Below are 15,620 nucleotides of genomic sequence, written 5' to 3' on the forward strand. Positions count from 1 at the left end.
CTGAGTTGGACTTCTGGTTCTGGTTCCTTCATCAGAACCTGCAGCAGCTTCTGCAGCTTCACCTTCATCCTCAGCATCTCAGATTTATCTAAAAGGCTCCTGATTGGTGCAACACAGTCATGTGACTTCGCAGCACAACTTCTGGTAGTTTGTTTCAATTAGCACACTTAGCTTAGCATTTATTTTTCCTGATAAATTTTAAATGTTGCTTTGTAAACTTTCAGTTTGATATAGTTCAATGTTCAGGTTTTGGTCATTTACTATTAAAAATCTTTCAGGTAGATGTTTATATTCATGCTCTTATTTTGAAGGGGTTGAAGACTGTTTATGCAGCTATTCTGCTTCCTCTCCTCATATCCTCTTTTTCTTTTCCCAAGAAATTTTATTCATCAAATGTTAAGTATATAAGACATAATTAATTTTACAGAATAATGCAACACTGACATGAACGAACAACGACAGGTGAGAACTAAACAAAGACACAGAAATTCACATGAATGAATTTAGTGTCGTCTTCATCTAATTAGCATGTTGGAATAGCCCACTAGGGACAAGGTTGTACAGAAAATGGATGGATGGAATAGCGATTAGCATTAGCAGAATATCAACTATTTTTAGTCCCTTAGGGTTAGCACAGCTAACATTTATTTTTAGTGCTTTAGGGTTAGCGCTACTAGCTTCTTAGTCCCCCGCCGCTGCAGAGCGGGTCCTGCTCAGTGAACTGGAGTCACCTCCTGCCTGTAGACTGAACTGTGTGGTCTGTAATGGTCCAGATTAAACTGTTTCCTGATATTTAAACGTGTCTCTTTGTCTCCTCTAATCTTCCTCACCAGCTGATGTCTCTGCAGCTTTGATTTATTTTATTGTCCTTTAAATATTTACCACACATTCAGGGGTCACCATGCAGGCCCTGCTCACGTCACTCGGTCGTCTCTGTGACGCAGAGCTGCTGATAAGAGCTTCATCCTGAGCTTTGTCTCAGCCTCCTCTTCCTCAGGATGATTTACACCACCTTCTCCACCTCACATGCAGATGAGACATCAGTTTTCATCCGATCATCTCCTCACCTTCATTCCTGCAGATCACACGGAAACATGCAGGCATTGCATTGGCCGCCCTGCAGCAGCCAATCAGGAAGTCCCACTGCTGCCTCTGCTCTAAAATCTGCCTTCATCTTAGTAATAACAGCAAATCAAAAACATGCTTATTAATCTACAAACTGCTGCCTGTAAGGAAACTACAGTGGAAAACTTTCAAAATAAAAGAATCATTGGTTCGTCTAACAGAGATGTTTGGACCAAGTTCTGATTGGTTCTACTGACACATGGTGGGGTAAGCATGGTTGAAGTTAGCGTGTTAGCATGATCATTGGCTAACTAGCATGTTGCTGTAACCCAGCCTGCTTTACACCCGGGGACTCTGCGTTGCTAACGACATTCTGTTAGGTGCGGCGGGTGACGAAGCAGATGTTCCACCATGATGGGACCAACGATGGCTCCCTTCAGTCCGTCCACAGACGAGGACGACTAAATCTGTGTCCAACCATCAGAAACGTGTTTCTGATCAGAACGGCTAATGGAGCGTTATCAATCGCCTCTTATGTTGAGCAGAAATCAGTTTTTTTTATCTCCCAGCCTGCAGAGGCTTCAGTCCACCAGCCGGATCAGAACCGGCTCCAGACGCTGTCCTCTCTGTCCCCTCCAGGCGCCGTTCGCTCTCAGCCTGATCAGTAGGAAGTTGACCTTGGAGTCGAAGGTCAGGGTGAACGCCAGCATCGTGGTGGTGGGGGCTTCAGACACCGGCCTGTCCCTGCTGGAGGAGCTCAGCTTCAGGTGAGTTTCAGGTTTCTGAGCTGAAAATGCCCAGCTGTTCATACCAGAACCAGAACCTGGTTCCTACTGGAGACCGGGCCGGGTCTGGTCGGATGTTTAGGTCCGTTTTGAGCTTTAGCACAGATTTAGGAGCAGGTTGATGCTGCAGCAGGTGAAGTGGCGCCGCAGCAGGAGCAACGAGTTGCTGCTGCTGCAGATAGTTGCTAGGCAACAATGATACCGCCGTCCTGGTATCAGGTGAGGATGAGGAGCAGCTGTTTGCCGCCTCTAATGAGGCTGATGAGGCAGTTAGAGTTCTGCCGAGGTGGGTCAGGCCGGCCCGCCGGGCCTTATCAGCTCCACCCAAACCTCATCACCGGGTCGGGTCGCTCAGATAAGGAGCCGCTCGGCCCGCTGCGGTCAGGCTGCGGGTCGCCTGATAACAGAACCCATCTGGTTCTGTTTCAGAATGAACCTGCAGATGGAACCAAACAGAACCGGTTCTGCTGCTGCTCTTTCTGCAGAGCCCGGTGGCGCCCATCGGACCAGCACCCATTGGGCTGTCCAGAACTGCTTCTGGCGCCGCTTCCATCCATTGTCATGGATCGTTTCCATGACAACCCCAATGAAGGCGGCAGACGACTTCCTGGTTTACAGGACAGGTTGACATCAGACTTGAGGACAGAACCTGGTTCTGGAAGTTCAGACCAGAACCAGGCAGCTGGCGATCCTCAGCATGGTCTCATGTTGGACATGTTGGACAGGAACCACTGGAGCCAGAACAACGTCTGGACTGCAGTGAATGTTAGCTAATCATTCAGACTCTTTAGCCATTTTTCCACCAAAGATTTTCTTATTCACATTTTAACTCATTTAATCGCAGATTTGTTCCCACCGGAACCTTTGTGTTCTTGTGTTTCTGGTATGGCTGTAAATTTGATGCACTGCTACCAGGAAGCTGCTTATATCAGATAATTTCTGCTCCTAACTGATCTGATTGGACGCTGGAAGAGACTTGTGCTAAAAGGACTTAGCCTATCAGAAGTTATGCTAACATAATTAGCATGTCAATGCTAAACATGGAGTCTCTGCACTAATAAATATTAATGAGTCAGAATTTCTGCTATATTGTTTTTGCTTCTGGTCTCAGAGTGAGGACTCTGAATGTCTCATTGTTTCATTTGGACCCGTTTCCATCCGGTTCTGTTCTGCTTGTCCTCTTCCAGCTCTCATCTGCGGTTCAACAACCTCACCCTCATCTCCACTCACGGTTTCCCTGGAAACTACGACCATAAGGACGTCGGCTTCCTGTCCACCAGGTGCTGGATTTAGAGATGTTTGGTTTGGTTTTTTTCCTGCAGCCTTCTTAGGCAGGAAGTGACATCACAGTGACTTCCTGCCGTGTGTCCTGCAGCCACGCCTTCAGCAGCAGAGACCTGGCCCAGACCTTCCTGCTGTCCTGTATCCGCGTGGTGGAGGGGAAGATCGTGAAGATCAACAGGAAGTCCAAATACGTCCTGGTGTCAGACGGGCAGAAGGTGGCCTACGACTTCCTGGTCCTCTGTACGGGCCTGCAGTACCGGGTGAGCCCGGCCCCGGTCCACAGGAACCACAGGAACCAGCATGCTGCTGGGAAATATGGGAACTCAAAATCAACCCTGACCGAAAGGAGGCAAAACCACCGACTTCTTCTGTGGTATTTTACACCACAGAAGAAGTCGGTTGGTGACAGTTTGCAGCTCTGAGCTTATCGGCTGCTTAGAAACTGACACGTTGGGAAAACGCAACAGAAAACGCTGCAAGCAGAAATAGAAAGAAAAGAGCAAAAATATCACAAATAGAGAAAACAGCGAGTATTATAAGCTGCAAAGTGGCTCCGCTAGACGTTAGTCCTCCAGACCACTAGGGGGAGTCTGGAGTCTGTAAAAAGACATGAAGCGTAGTAAAAACATGTTCTTCCTCACATCCCGTCTTTCCTAAGTCGGGTCCCAGAAGATGTAACGGTTGGCTCCCCCTGGTGGTCTGGAGGTGGAGCCAGTTCCAAAGTTTCTGTTGGTTTTGCTGCTTGCTGCATTTTTTGCTTTTATTTTCTGCAGTTGCATCATTTCTTACGGAGCCCTCTAGGGGACATGGGATATTTTTATCTTTTCCGTTCCCTCGCAGTAATGTCCATGTTCATGTGTTATGACTGAATACTGTAAGCCTTTCTTATGGTGGCCATAATACTTTATGCTATTATATGAGGTTTTCATGCGGCTTTTCCATGTTTCTTAATATCTCGTTGTGGAATATCTGAAGTTTTATATCTTTTTCTTCAGGATAGAAAGGCACCACGAACCTCTGATATAAACAGAAACTTTTCATAAGTAGGAAAGAAAAACAAATACATCAAAATTATTTGGACTATTTCTGCGTTATTATCACGGGTAATAAATCATCTGACAGCTCTGAAAGGTTAAAGGTCGTTTCCATCTCAACCTACACAAACAAACATGCAGTGAATAAATTGATTTTCAATCAACAGCAAATATTGCATTAAACATACTGCGAGGAAACGCAAAAGAAACATTTTCCCCATGTCCCTTAGAGGGCTCCGTAATGTTTCAGTTTTATTTGTTTCTTTGTGTTTGTTTTGGAGTTTTCCCTGTTTTTTCAGCATAGCGCCACCTGTAGGCTGAAACCCTCAGACAGAAATAACTTTATTTTGAGCGTATTTAGTGGAGAACCAGATGATGAATATTAATAATATTAATATTATTGTCCTCCAGCTCTCGCCCTGATCATACTGGACATGCTTCATAGCTCCCAGTTTGTCCTGAAGCAGCAACTTTATTTGGTTCAGAAGGTTTTTGTTGCCATGTCTCTCGTTGCCTGACCAGCCGGTTGCCGTTGCAGCTCCCCTGCCCCACCGGAGTTGATGTTTCCCAGCCGGTCACCAACAGCCAGCTGGATCCTGATTGGTCCTGCCGCAGATACACGGGGCCCGTCCCCTCCAACCTGCTGACCATCAACGACCTCCATGACGCCGTTGCCGTCCGCCGCTGGTTGCAGGAGAACTTTGTGGACCTGCAGGGTGAGTTGCCGGTTCCCAGCAGGAGCAGCGGGAAGCGCTGAGCTGTGTGAACGCGGCGACCGCTTCCAGTCTCATCAGTCTGAAGGAATGATGCTCTCTGATTGGCTGATCGGATTAATGACATCAGCAGCTTCATGTTTCACTGAGAGCAGCTAACGGCTCTGATCCCAAAAGAAAAACTTTCTGCTCAGATGTTCCTAAATGTTTCAATAAACGCTCTGTGGCTGCCATGGTGACGCTGTGCTCTGGTTCTGCACCGTGGCCTCTGGGATTTAACTAGACCGTCCACTTCCTGGTCTGATGAGGCTGAAGCTAATGGTTAGTTATTGATTATCCTGATGATTAATTGAATTTAAAAAATGGCTCATTCTGCAGATTTTTTAGTCCTTTTTATTCAATATTAAAAATAAATCCACAGATGCATTAAACCATTAAATCTGTTTTTAAAGTGCTACTGATGCTGTAGCTAACAGTCGGATTGTAACGGCGACCATCCTGTCCTCCATGCTGCTTCCTTCCTTCAGACTTATTGATTAGTGATTACCAATAATTACTAACCTGAGGAGGAAATGATTCGTCTGTCCCCGATGTTTGACCTCTGACCCCAGATAACGCCGTCGTCTACGGAAACACCCTGGACGTCTACGTCACCGTCCAGACCCTGCTCTCCCTCGGTGTCCAGGGATCCCGGATCCACCTGGTTCTGCCCCCCCCGCCGCCCCGCCCCGCCCCTTTCCCAGACTCGGCCGTGGACAGAGCCGTGGCGGCGGCCATGACGGGCGCCCAGGTCCAGGTCCATCAGAACTGTGTACTGGCTCAGATAAATGACGGCAAGCATCCCGACCCCATCGCCCGCGTCTCCTTCACCAGCGACTCCGAGCCGCTCAGGCTGCAGTGTGCAGTGAGTTTCTCCTCTGGTCCACGGGCCGCTTCTGGACCGCTACTGGACCACTTCTGGACCGCTACTGGACCGGTTCTGGCTTTTCAGAACTAGCTTAAATGTTGAGCTGGACTCTGTGAATGTTCTGCTCAAGTTTCAGAGTGTTAGCAGCTGGTAGCTCAGAATGCTAGCAGCTGGTAGCTCAGGGTGTTAGCAGCTGGTAGCTCAGAATGCTAGCAGCTGGTAGCTCAGGGTGTTAGCAGCTGGTAGCTCAGAATGCTAGCAGCTGGTAGCTCAGGGTGTTAGCAGCTGTTAGCTCAGAATGCTAGCAGCTCTTAGCTCAGGGTGTTAGCAGCTGTTAGCTCAGAATGCTAGCAGATGTTAGCTCGGTGAATTTTGTGTTTTCATGAACTAGAATCCAGAATCATCTGAATGAATGGATTAGAGATGTTTTCTTCTTTAAGATGCTCTTCTCGTCCTGCTCCAGGTGTTCCTCAACCTGTCCAGTGAGGGAGTGGACTATGACTCCTTCCACAGCATCAGCGGCTGCTTCCTGCCCTTCGATGGCCGCCTGGTGATTAACAGCCGCTTCCTGACAAGCGACGCCTCCATCTACGGCGCCGGCCCGCTCACCAGGTTCTCCTGCAGCTACTACGCAGACGAATGGTCGCATGCCAACTTCAGCTCCCAAGACGTGGGCCGTGACGTGGCGGCGGCGCTGCTGGAGCTGCTGGACCCGACCCGGGAGGCGCCGGCCGACCCGCCCTCCGAGCCCGAGCCGCTCGTCCCGCTCTACAGTCGGCCCAAGATCCGAGGTTCGTTTCCCGCTTCCTTTCAGAACGCGTCCAGGGTCTCTGCGCTGGGTGGGAACAGCGAGCTCTCGGCCTCTCAGCCGCCCACGCGCTGGCGGCTCAGAGCGCCACTAAGACAACAACAGCCACTCAGCGCCGGCCTCCTGACCCGCAGCAACACGCAGCATGACCTTTCACTGCCACAGACTGAGAGCTGCTGAGTGGGAGGAAGCTGATGTTGCTGCTGCTGTTGTTGTTGTTACTGTTGTTGTTGTTGCTGTTGTTGCTGCTGCTGTTGTTGTTGTTGTTGTTGCTGCTGCTGTTGTTGTTGTTGTTACTGTTGTTGTTGTTGCTGCTCCTGTTGTTGCTGCTGCTGTTGTTGTTGCTGCTGCTGCTGTTGTTGTTGTTGCTGCTGTTGCTGTTGTTGTTGTTACTGTTGTTGTTGTTACTGTTGCTGCTCCTGTTGTTGCTGCTGTTGCTGTCATTCAATCACAGAAACCAAACCTCGGCTAAACGTCTCCACATTCTCCTGGACCCGGCCTGAGGCTCGGGTCTCCTGTCCGTCTGTAATGTCCAGCTTGTCCCCGTCTGTCTGCAGGAGCAACTCTTCCTGGTGGATTTTACTTCCTGCATGTGACCAAACCCAGTCCCAGCTACCAGACCAGCCGTCGTTTCCAGCTGGTGAGTTCCTGTCAGACTCGGTTAGTCCACTTTACCTGAACCGGCTGCTTCTTCATTCATTAGCCGCCAGGGAGGAGATCTACCTAACCAGCACCAGGACAGGGCTTTAAAAGCGCTCTGTGGTGAGTCTGATTCATGACCCAAACCGGTAGCAGCAAATCTACCCTGATAGAAACTCAAGTGAAATTAAAAAGTTGATGTCCAAAAGTATTTACTATAAATGTTACTTCAGAACGTCTGACCAGAACCTTCTTGTTGGTACTCATCATGTTCTCCTTAATTCAGTTGGCATCAACATTGTTGAATTTAGCACGTTAGCTTTAGCTAAACAGCAACATGATTTGTGCTTCAGGGTTAGTGCAGCTAACTTTCTAGTTAGCAGTGCTAACCGCTATACACATCTACAGTATATACCTGGTAATATTAATGGCTTCTGATAATGTTAGAAAGTTAAAGACCGAGGAGATCACGTGGGTCCGGACCAAGATGGACGCTTGAGGCTCTTCTCCGCTCCAGGCTAAAAATAATTTTACATCTTCCTCCAGTTAAACTCGTTCTTGTCTACTTTGAAACATTTCGGGGATGCCTCGATCACAACGTGAAAAAGATTTCCCAATTTTTTCCCCGCCGGGTTCTTCCACCAAGAAGAAAACCGTTCCGAAGGAATCAAGTCAGGGTGAGGCTAATGCTAGCGTCTCGGAGCTAGTCGACCAAACTACAATGGAGCTGATTTTATCTGAGGTAAAGTCGTTGGCCTCCCGGATGAAAGATATGGATGCATCCATCGGCACCCGACTCGATACTATTGATGTCGCACTGGGCGATTTAAAGGCCTCTGTCGGTTCGGTCGAGAGCTCCCTGTCGCTGCTCTCTAGCAGAGCGGCGGACTTGGAAAAACGCATGGAGGAGGCCGAGGGGAGAATCTCCGGGACAGAGGACAGCCTCGGCGCCCACGGGACAAGCATAGCCGCCATGGAGAAGATAGTGGAACAGCTACAGCTAAAAATAGATGACTTGGAGAACCGTGGTCGGCGTAAAAACTTAAAAATCATTAACTTACCAGAGAAAGTAGAGGGCAACACTCCTCTTGTGGACTTTCTCCAAGAAATGCTACCGACCTTGGTCGGTTTACCAGCTGATCATCCAGCATTGGAGATCGAACGGGCCCACAGGGCTTTAGCTCCTGCTCCGGCCCCGAATAAACCACCACGAAGTATCCTGGTTCGTTTCTTGAGATATTCGCACAGAGAGGCTGTGCTTAATGCAGCAAAGAAGAAGCGTGACATATTCCATGGCGGCTCTCAACTGAGATTCTACCCCGACCTGTCGGCGGAGGTCCTGAGGAGAAGGCGAGAATTTGGTGCTGTGGTGAAGGAGCTGATCCGCCGCGACAAATACCGTGGATTCGCTTATCCCGCTCGCCTCAGATGTCTTCATGAGGGGCGAATCCGTTTTTTCGATACATCTGAGGCTGCCGCTGCATTTCTGGACTCGCTTAAATGAGGTATTCTGTTTATTATTGTTTCTTTTTTCCTGCTTTATTCAGGAAATTTGGAGGAAGATGGACTTTATACCCACGCTGAGACCTAAAAAACATTTTCACTTTTTCTCCTTTTTGAACTTACTATGTTGGGAGGCCTCTCAGTGTGGCTAAATCTTATTTCATTTTATTTTTTTATTTTTTATTTTTTTATTTTTGCCTGGACCACGGATGGTGTTTTGAGCATCCAGTTGTCGCTGTGATCGAACTTAGAATCGGGAGTTGTATGCTGTTTGGAAACGTTAGTGACATCTTTTTGGGTTGTTCTTTTCTGTCGTTTGGGGACAGGATAGGGGAGGGTGAATGCTGCTGTTTGCAGATTCAGTATTTTATTTATTTTATTTGTTTTTATGTTAAATGTCAGGAACCTAAATGTGTTTTTTCTCTTTTTTATACATACACAAATGTCTATGTACAGCCCAACCTATTCAAATATGACACCCAGTGTTTAAGAGCTGTTTTCTGCCCTTATAGTTTGTATGTCTGGCTCTCTTAGGATTGTTACCTGGAATGTACAGGGACTGGGTCATGTGATCAAGAAGAAGAAGGTTTTGTCTTTCTTGAAAAAAAATAAACTTGACATAGCACTATTACAAGAAACTAGGTTATCTGCTACAGAACATTTGAAACTTAAAAGGGACTGGGTAGGTAATGTATATTTTTCCGCCCATTCACAAAATAAGAAGGGTACGGCCATTCTCATACACAAGAATCTTCCTTTTATTCTGGAGCATGAGGAGAAGGATTCAGAGGGGAGATTTATTCTAATTACAGGGTCGATCCATGGACAACATATAACTATTCTCAATGTATACGCTCCTAATGATGACTCGCCTCAGTTTATGTCACGAATGATCTTATTGTTTAACCATCATTGCAAAGGAATTGGTTTTTTGGCTGGTGACTTTAACTGCGTAATGAACGCATCTCTGGATAGGTCCTCCTCTGCGAAATTGCCGAACCCGAAAGCTTCAGCTGTCCTAAAAAACTTATGCACAGATACTGGTTTGATAGATATTTGGCGACATTTACATCCTAAAACAAGGGACTATACATTTTATTCACATCCCCATAACTCTTATTCCAGGCTGGATTATTTTTTTATCCCCAAGTCACTTTTACACTCAGTTCAAAGTTGTAACTTAGACCCCATAGTCTTGTCAGATCATGCACCAGTATTTTTAAGTGTTGATCCAGTATTACGTATGCCTAGAACTTTCACTTGGAAATTCAATACCTCCTTTTTAGATAATAAATCCTTTTGCAACTTTGTCCGGAATAACCTATTGCAGTTCTGGCTTGACAACAAAAACTCTCCTGTATCTTCTGCTATGATCTGGGATGCAGCAAAAGCTACTTTGCGCGGCCATCTTATTTCTTACTGCTCTCACCAAAAAGCGGCTCTAGCGGAGAGAAGAAATAACCTTGAAAAAGAGGTGATTCGACTAGAACAAATACACAAACAATCACCAACATTGTCAAATTTAAAGGCACTAATGGCTGTTAAATCTGAGCTTAATATAGACTACACCCGCCAAGTTCAGAAATTACTACTTTATACTAAACAGAAATACTATGAATTTGGTAATAAGTCCAGTCACATGCTTTCTCATTTATTGAAAAATCAAGATAATAGTCGCTTAATCAATATGATAAGAACGCAAAACGAAGACGTCTCATATGACCCAATAATTATTAACAGCACTTTCCGGGATTTTTACACATCTCTATACAATACAGACATGGCTGACCCAGAAGATATCACCTCCTATTTGAGCAATATATCTCTACCTTCTGTCACGGGAGAGGATCATGCTTTTTTAGATGCTGCAATCACTCCGGAGGAAGTTTGGGCTGCAATTAAATCTATGCCAAACGGAAAGTGTCCTGGACCTGACGGGTTTCCATTGGAATTTTTTAAGTCATTTTGGCCAGAGATTCAACCAATATTAATGCCCGCTGTTAATGACATTTTGAGAAATGGCATCCCCCCCTCGTGGAGACATGCTTCCATCAGTCTTCTTTTAAAAGAGGGTAAAAGTCCCCTGGATTGTTCCTCCTTCAGACCTATTAGTTTGCTTAACGTTGATTATAAAATTGTGGCAAAAGTTTTGGCCCGGAGATTGGAAAATATCCTCCCTAAAATAATAAACCCAGATCAGGCAGGTTTTATAAAAATGAGATATGGCACAGACAATATACGACGCGTTCTTAATGTTGTTCAGTACCTTAACACTCACAAAAAGCCTGCAGTAATTGTTTCCCTTGATGCCGAGAAGGCCTTTGACCGAGTTGAATGGCAGTTTCTTTTTCAGGTGTTACATAAACTCGGTCTGGGCCCAAATTTCATCAACCTGGTTAAAAGCTTTTATTCAGACCCAACAGCCTCAGTTAACACAAATGGCTTGATGTCTGAGCCCTTTAAGATTCATAGGGGCTGTAGGCAGGGGTGCCCCCTCTCACCCTTACTGTTTACATTGTTTATTGAACCTCTGGCCGAGATTATCAGGACTAATCCAGATGTATCTGGAATCAATATAGGCGGTAGAAATCATGTAATTTCACTATTCGCAGATGATGTACTTCTGTATATGTGCAATCCTGAGAAATCAATTCCAGCTATCTTGGCATCTATGGCCACGTTCAGTGCTTTGTCAGGATACAAAATCAACTTAGGAAAATCTGTCGCCACCCCTTTCGGCATCCCCCCAGAAAAGTTCATGCAATCTCCCTTTCAAATGTCTATGAGAGGCTTCAAGTATCTGGGTATTTTTGTTACACCTGATCTGAATAATCTTTTTGGAGCTAATTATTCACCTCTAATTCAGAAGATAAAACACGATTTAATAAAATGGGCTCCCCTGCCAACTTCTTTCTTAGGGAGAATCAATATTATAAAAATGAATATTCTCCCGCGACTTAACTATTTATATCAAAATCTTCCCTGCTATTTATCTCCTGCACACTTCAAGTCACTAAATTCTCATTTATCTCGCTTTGTTTGGAACAACAAACACCCAAGAGTTAAGTTTTCTATATTAACTAAGCCAAAACATCTTGGAGGACTGTCATTACCATCCCTGCAACTTTATTATTGGGCAGCACAACTTAAAATAATTTCAAATTGGTTTATAAATAGAAGTAACTCTTTATGGTTAGATCTGGAATCCCAATCCTGTTTCCCCAGCAAACTTAATTCTCTTTTCTTTATAAGTGGCATAGACCAAATACCCCATCTCAGAAGCAACTTTATTGTTTATAATACCTTGCTGGCTTGGCAAGATGTGAAGAAATATCTTAATATCTCTCCCATCCTCTCTTCTTGGTCGTCGTTAACCTTGAACCCAGATTTACCAGCGGAGATTAGAAACATTGGTTTGTCTGAATGGTCATCTAGGGGACTGTCAATTATTATGGACATACTGGACTCTGACTCTGTTAAATCCTTTGAACAAATTAAGACCAATTTCAATATTTCTAATAGAGATTTTTATAAATACCTACAGATCCGTCATTTTGTGAACTCTCTCAGGAGAACAGGAGACTTACGCACAAGATTGTCAGAGTTAGAAAATATAATTGTCATGACCAAATCTCCAAAAGGACTTATCTCCAAGATATATAGTTTATTATCTGGCTCTGACTCCTCAGCTTACGATGCTATGAAGCTGGTGTGGGAACATGATCTAGGGCTGAAGTTTGATCTAGCAGATTGGGAGGAAATTTGTATTGGGGTTTTTCCCAACTGCACCTCAGTTTCTATACATGAGCAGAACTTTAAATTTTTCTACCGAACTTATTATACACCTGTTCGCCTTCGGAGGATGTTTCCAGATACTTTAGATCTTTGTCGTAAATGCAAAATACATAGGGGCACATTTATTCATCTGTTTTGGTCTTGCAATTGTATTCAAGTTTTCTGGAAAGCAGTTCATCTGATGATACAAGAGATCTTTGGTAAACGGTTCCCACTAACTCCCTCCTTCTGTCTTTTTAATCATACTTCGGAAATTCTATATAATGCAGATACTAAACATTTGCTTGTAATCCTCTTATTTCTGGCCAAGAAATGCATATTACTGAGATGGACAGCACCGCAGGCCCCTACGGTTGATATGTGGATTTCACAAATCTCTGATATTGTTTTTATTAGCGACTGTCAAACAAAGTCGCCGAGCAGCTGAATAGGGGAATCCTTGTTGACGCGCCAGCTGATCAAAAACGCCATTCCAGGATGCAGTTAAGATGGCTTTATTTTGTCTATGTTGTCAATATTCAAGAACAGTGTCCAAAAAAGCATTAAAACCGGATCCGCAGGTTCAGACAGTGATCAAGGACAAAAACCATATTAGCATAAAGCGGTCAGCAAAAAGTAAAACCTCCCCCATCACCCACTCACTGAAGTCACTAGGTTCCGCCACAGGTGATCTACAATCACTAATAACACCACGTGATCCCGCCCCTCACCTATCCACAACATTCCGGCCCCTAATTATTACATCATTACACAGTAATAATTACTCATACTACACCATAACCCAAGATATACACTACATAGAAACACACATTGAGACAACACATTCCAAAGTCCATAAAAGTCATTTTCAAATAGTCAAACAGTCATTTTCTCCTTTTTCTTCAAAATAGTCCATCCATAGTCAGTCAGTCATAGGCCAGAGGTTACCAGCACTTAGCCTAAATATAGTCAGTCTGCGATGTACATCTAGTTGTGGTAAAGTCAAGTCAAAGGGTCATGTCAAGAGTTGAGTTAAGTCAAATGTGTTGTCTTCATTGGTCGGAAGTCTCCTGAAGAAGGCATATCTTTGTGATGGGTCTGGATAAGTGGCTGGTTGGGGTCTTAATCCAGACCTGACGTACAAGTCCATTTTTGTCTGGCACAGTTTCTGTGATTCTGCCCATGATCCAGGAACCACGAGGTGCCGAGTCATCCATTATAAGGACCACATCTCCAGGAACAGAGTTGCGTCTAATCTTCATCCACTTTTGGCGCTGTTGAAGTTGAGGCAGATATTCTTTAATCCATCTCTTCCAGAACAGATTAGATATGTATTGGACCTGTCTCCATCGTTTCCGTGCATAAACATCATCTTTCTGGAATAAACCTGGTGGTAAGTTTGGGTTAGCCTCGAGTAAGAGAAGATGGTTTGGTGTTAGAGCTTCCAGATCATTTGGATCAGCGGATTCCAATGTGATAGGTCTACTGTTGAGGATTGACTCCACTTCACAGAGAGCAATTTGAAGTCCTTCCTCGTCCAAATGCTGTGTCTGCAAGGTGGAAGTAAGAGCTTTTCTGATGGAATGAATCAATCTCTCCCATGCTTCACCATGGTGAGATCCAGCTGGAGGATTGAAGATCCACTTCACTCCTTTCAGTGACAGCACGTCGGAGATCTTTTCCTTGGTAGGATGGTACACCCCATGGTGAGGGATATACCAAACCTTTCCATCACTGCGCTCCAAGTCTGTGATTGGCACTCTTTTTGCATAACCTTTGGATAAAAGATCTTCCACAAAGGCAATGTGTCATGAGGTGTTGGTGGTGAGGCAGACGCAGCGGACCCAGGTAAGATGAATTATGGTGTTTTAATAATAAATAAGTCCAGTACACGGCAGCTCGCACAGAGACACACCGACGACGAACAGAAGCTAACATTGACGTTGACGAGGACCCGACGAAGAACAAAGAACACAGGTGGAGTTAAATACACGGGAGGGTAATCACAGAGACGAGACACACCTGGGAACAATCAAGGGGAGGACAGGACAACGAAGAGACTAAGGACACAGAAAACTAAATAAACACAGAAAAACACAGATCCTGACAGTACCCCCCCCTCAAGGGCGGCTACCAGACGCCCAAAAAACAAAAACACAACAAGGGTGGGCGGAGGGGCGCTGGACGGGGGGCCAGAGTTCAGAAAAAAACAAAAAACAACCCACCGTTGTGGGCGGAAACACAGGGAGGGCCAAGAGTCCATAAACAAACAAAAAACTACCCACAGGGTGGGCGGAGGCAAAGGAGGCGGGAACCACGGAAGTGGTCTGGCGGTCGTCCGCGGCGGCGGGAACCACGGAGGCGGTCCGGCGGACGTCCGCGGCGCCGGAGGCGGGAACCACGGAGGCGGTCCGGCGGCCGTCCGCGGCGCTGGAGGCGGGAACCACGGAGGCGGTCCGGCGGCCGTCCGCGGCGCTGGAGGCGGGAACCACGGAGGCGGTCCGGCGGCCGTCCGCGGCGCTGGAGGCGGGAACCACGGAGGCGGGAACCACGGAGGCGGTCCGGCGGCCGTCCGCGGCGCTGGAGGCGGGAACCACGGAGGCGGTCCGGCGGCCGTCCACGGCGCTGGAGGTGGCGATGAGTCCCGGGGGCCGCCCACAGACGGCGACGACGAGCCCCCCGAGGCAGGGTCTCTGGTGGAGCACAGGGGGTCTCGGTCTCGGGTGGAACGCAGGGAGTCTCGGTCTCGGGTGGAACGCAGGGAGTCTCGGTCTCGGGTGGAACGCAGGGAGTCTCGGTCTCGGGTGGAACGCAGGGAGTCTCGGTCTCGGGTGGAACGCAGGGAGTCTCGGTCTCGGGTGGAACGCAGGGAGTCTCGGTCTCGGGTGGAACGCAGGGAGTCTCGGTCTCGGGTGGAACGCAGGGAGTCTCGGTCTCGGGTGGAATGCAGGAGGTCAGGGTCTCAGGAGGAACGCAGGAGGTCAGGGTCTCAGGAGGAACGCAGGAGGTCAGGGTCTCAGGAGGAACGCAGGAGGTCAGGGTCTCAGGAGGAACGCAGGAGGTCAGGGTCTCAGGAGGAACGCAGGAGGTCAGGGTCTCAGGAGGAAC

At 46.7% G+C, this 15,620-nt stretch overlaps 1 protein-coding gene across 2 annotated transcripts in view; it reads left to right on the forward strand.

The window, feature by feature from the left end:
- Positions 1-15,620, forward strand: part of cfap61 (cilia and flagella associated protein 61) — a 30,053-nt gene that overhangs the window by 7,690 nt on the left and 6,743 nt on the right. For both annotated transcript variants that reach the window (XM_032584833.1, XM_032584832.1), the window contains exons 15-21: positions 1,705-1,832; positions 3,038-3,130; positions 3,226-3,394; positions 4,707-4,884; positions 5,493-5,785; positions 6,252-6,579; positions 7,154-7,236. In XM_032584833.1, coding sequence (XP_032440724.1) covers positions 1,705-1,832; positions 3,038-3,130; positions 3,226-3,394; positions 4,707-4,884; positions 5,493-5,785; positions 6,252-6,579; positions 7,154-7,236 — 1,272 coding nt within the window. The remainder of the gene's footprint in view (positions 1-1,704; positions 1,833-3,037; positions 3,131-3,225; positions 3,395-4,706; positions 4,885-5,492; positions 5,786-6,251; positions 6,580-7,153; positions 7,237-15,620) is intronic.

The sequence above is a fragment of the Xiphophorus hellerii genome, chromosome 15, assembly GCF_003331165.1.
Source record: "Xiphophorus hellerii strain 12219 chromosome 15, Xiphophorus_hellerii-4.1, whole genome shotgun sequence".
Classification (NCBI taxonomy): domain Eukaryota; kingdom Metazoa; phylum Chordata; class Actinopteri; order Cyprinodontiformes; family Poeciliidae; genus Xiphophorus; species Xiphophorus hellerii.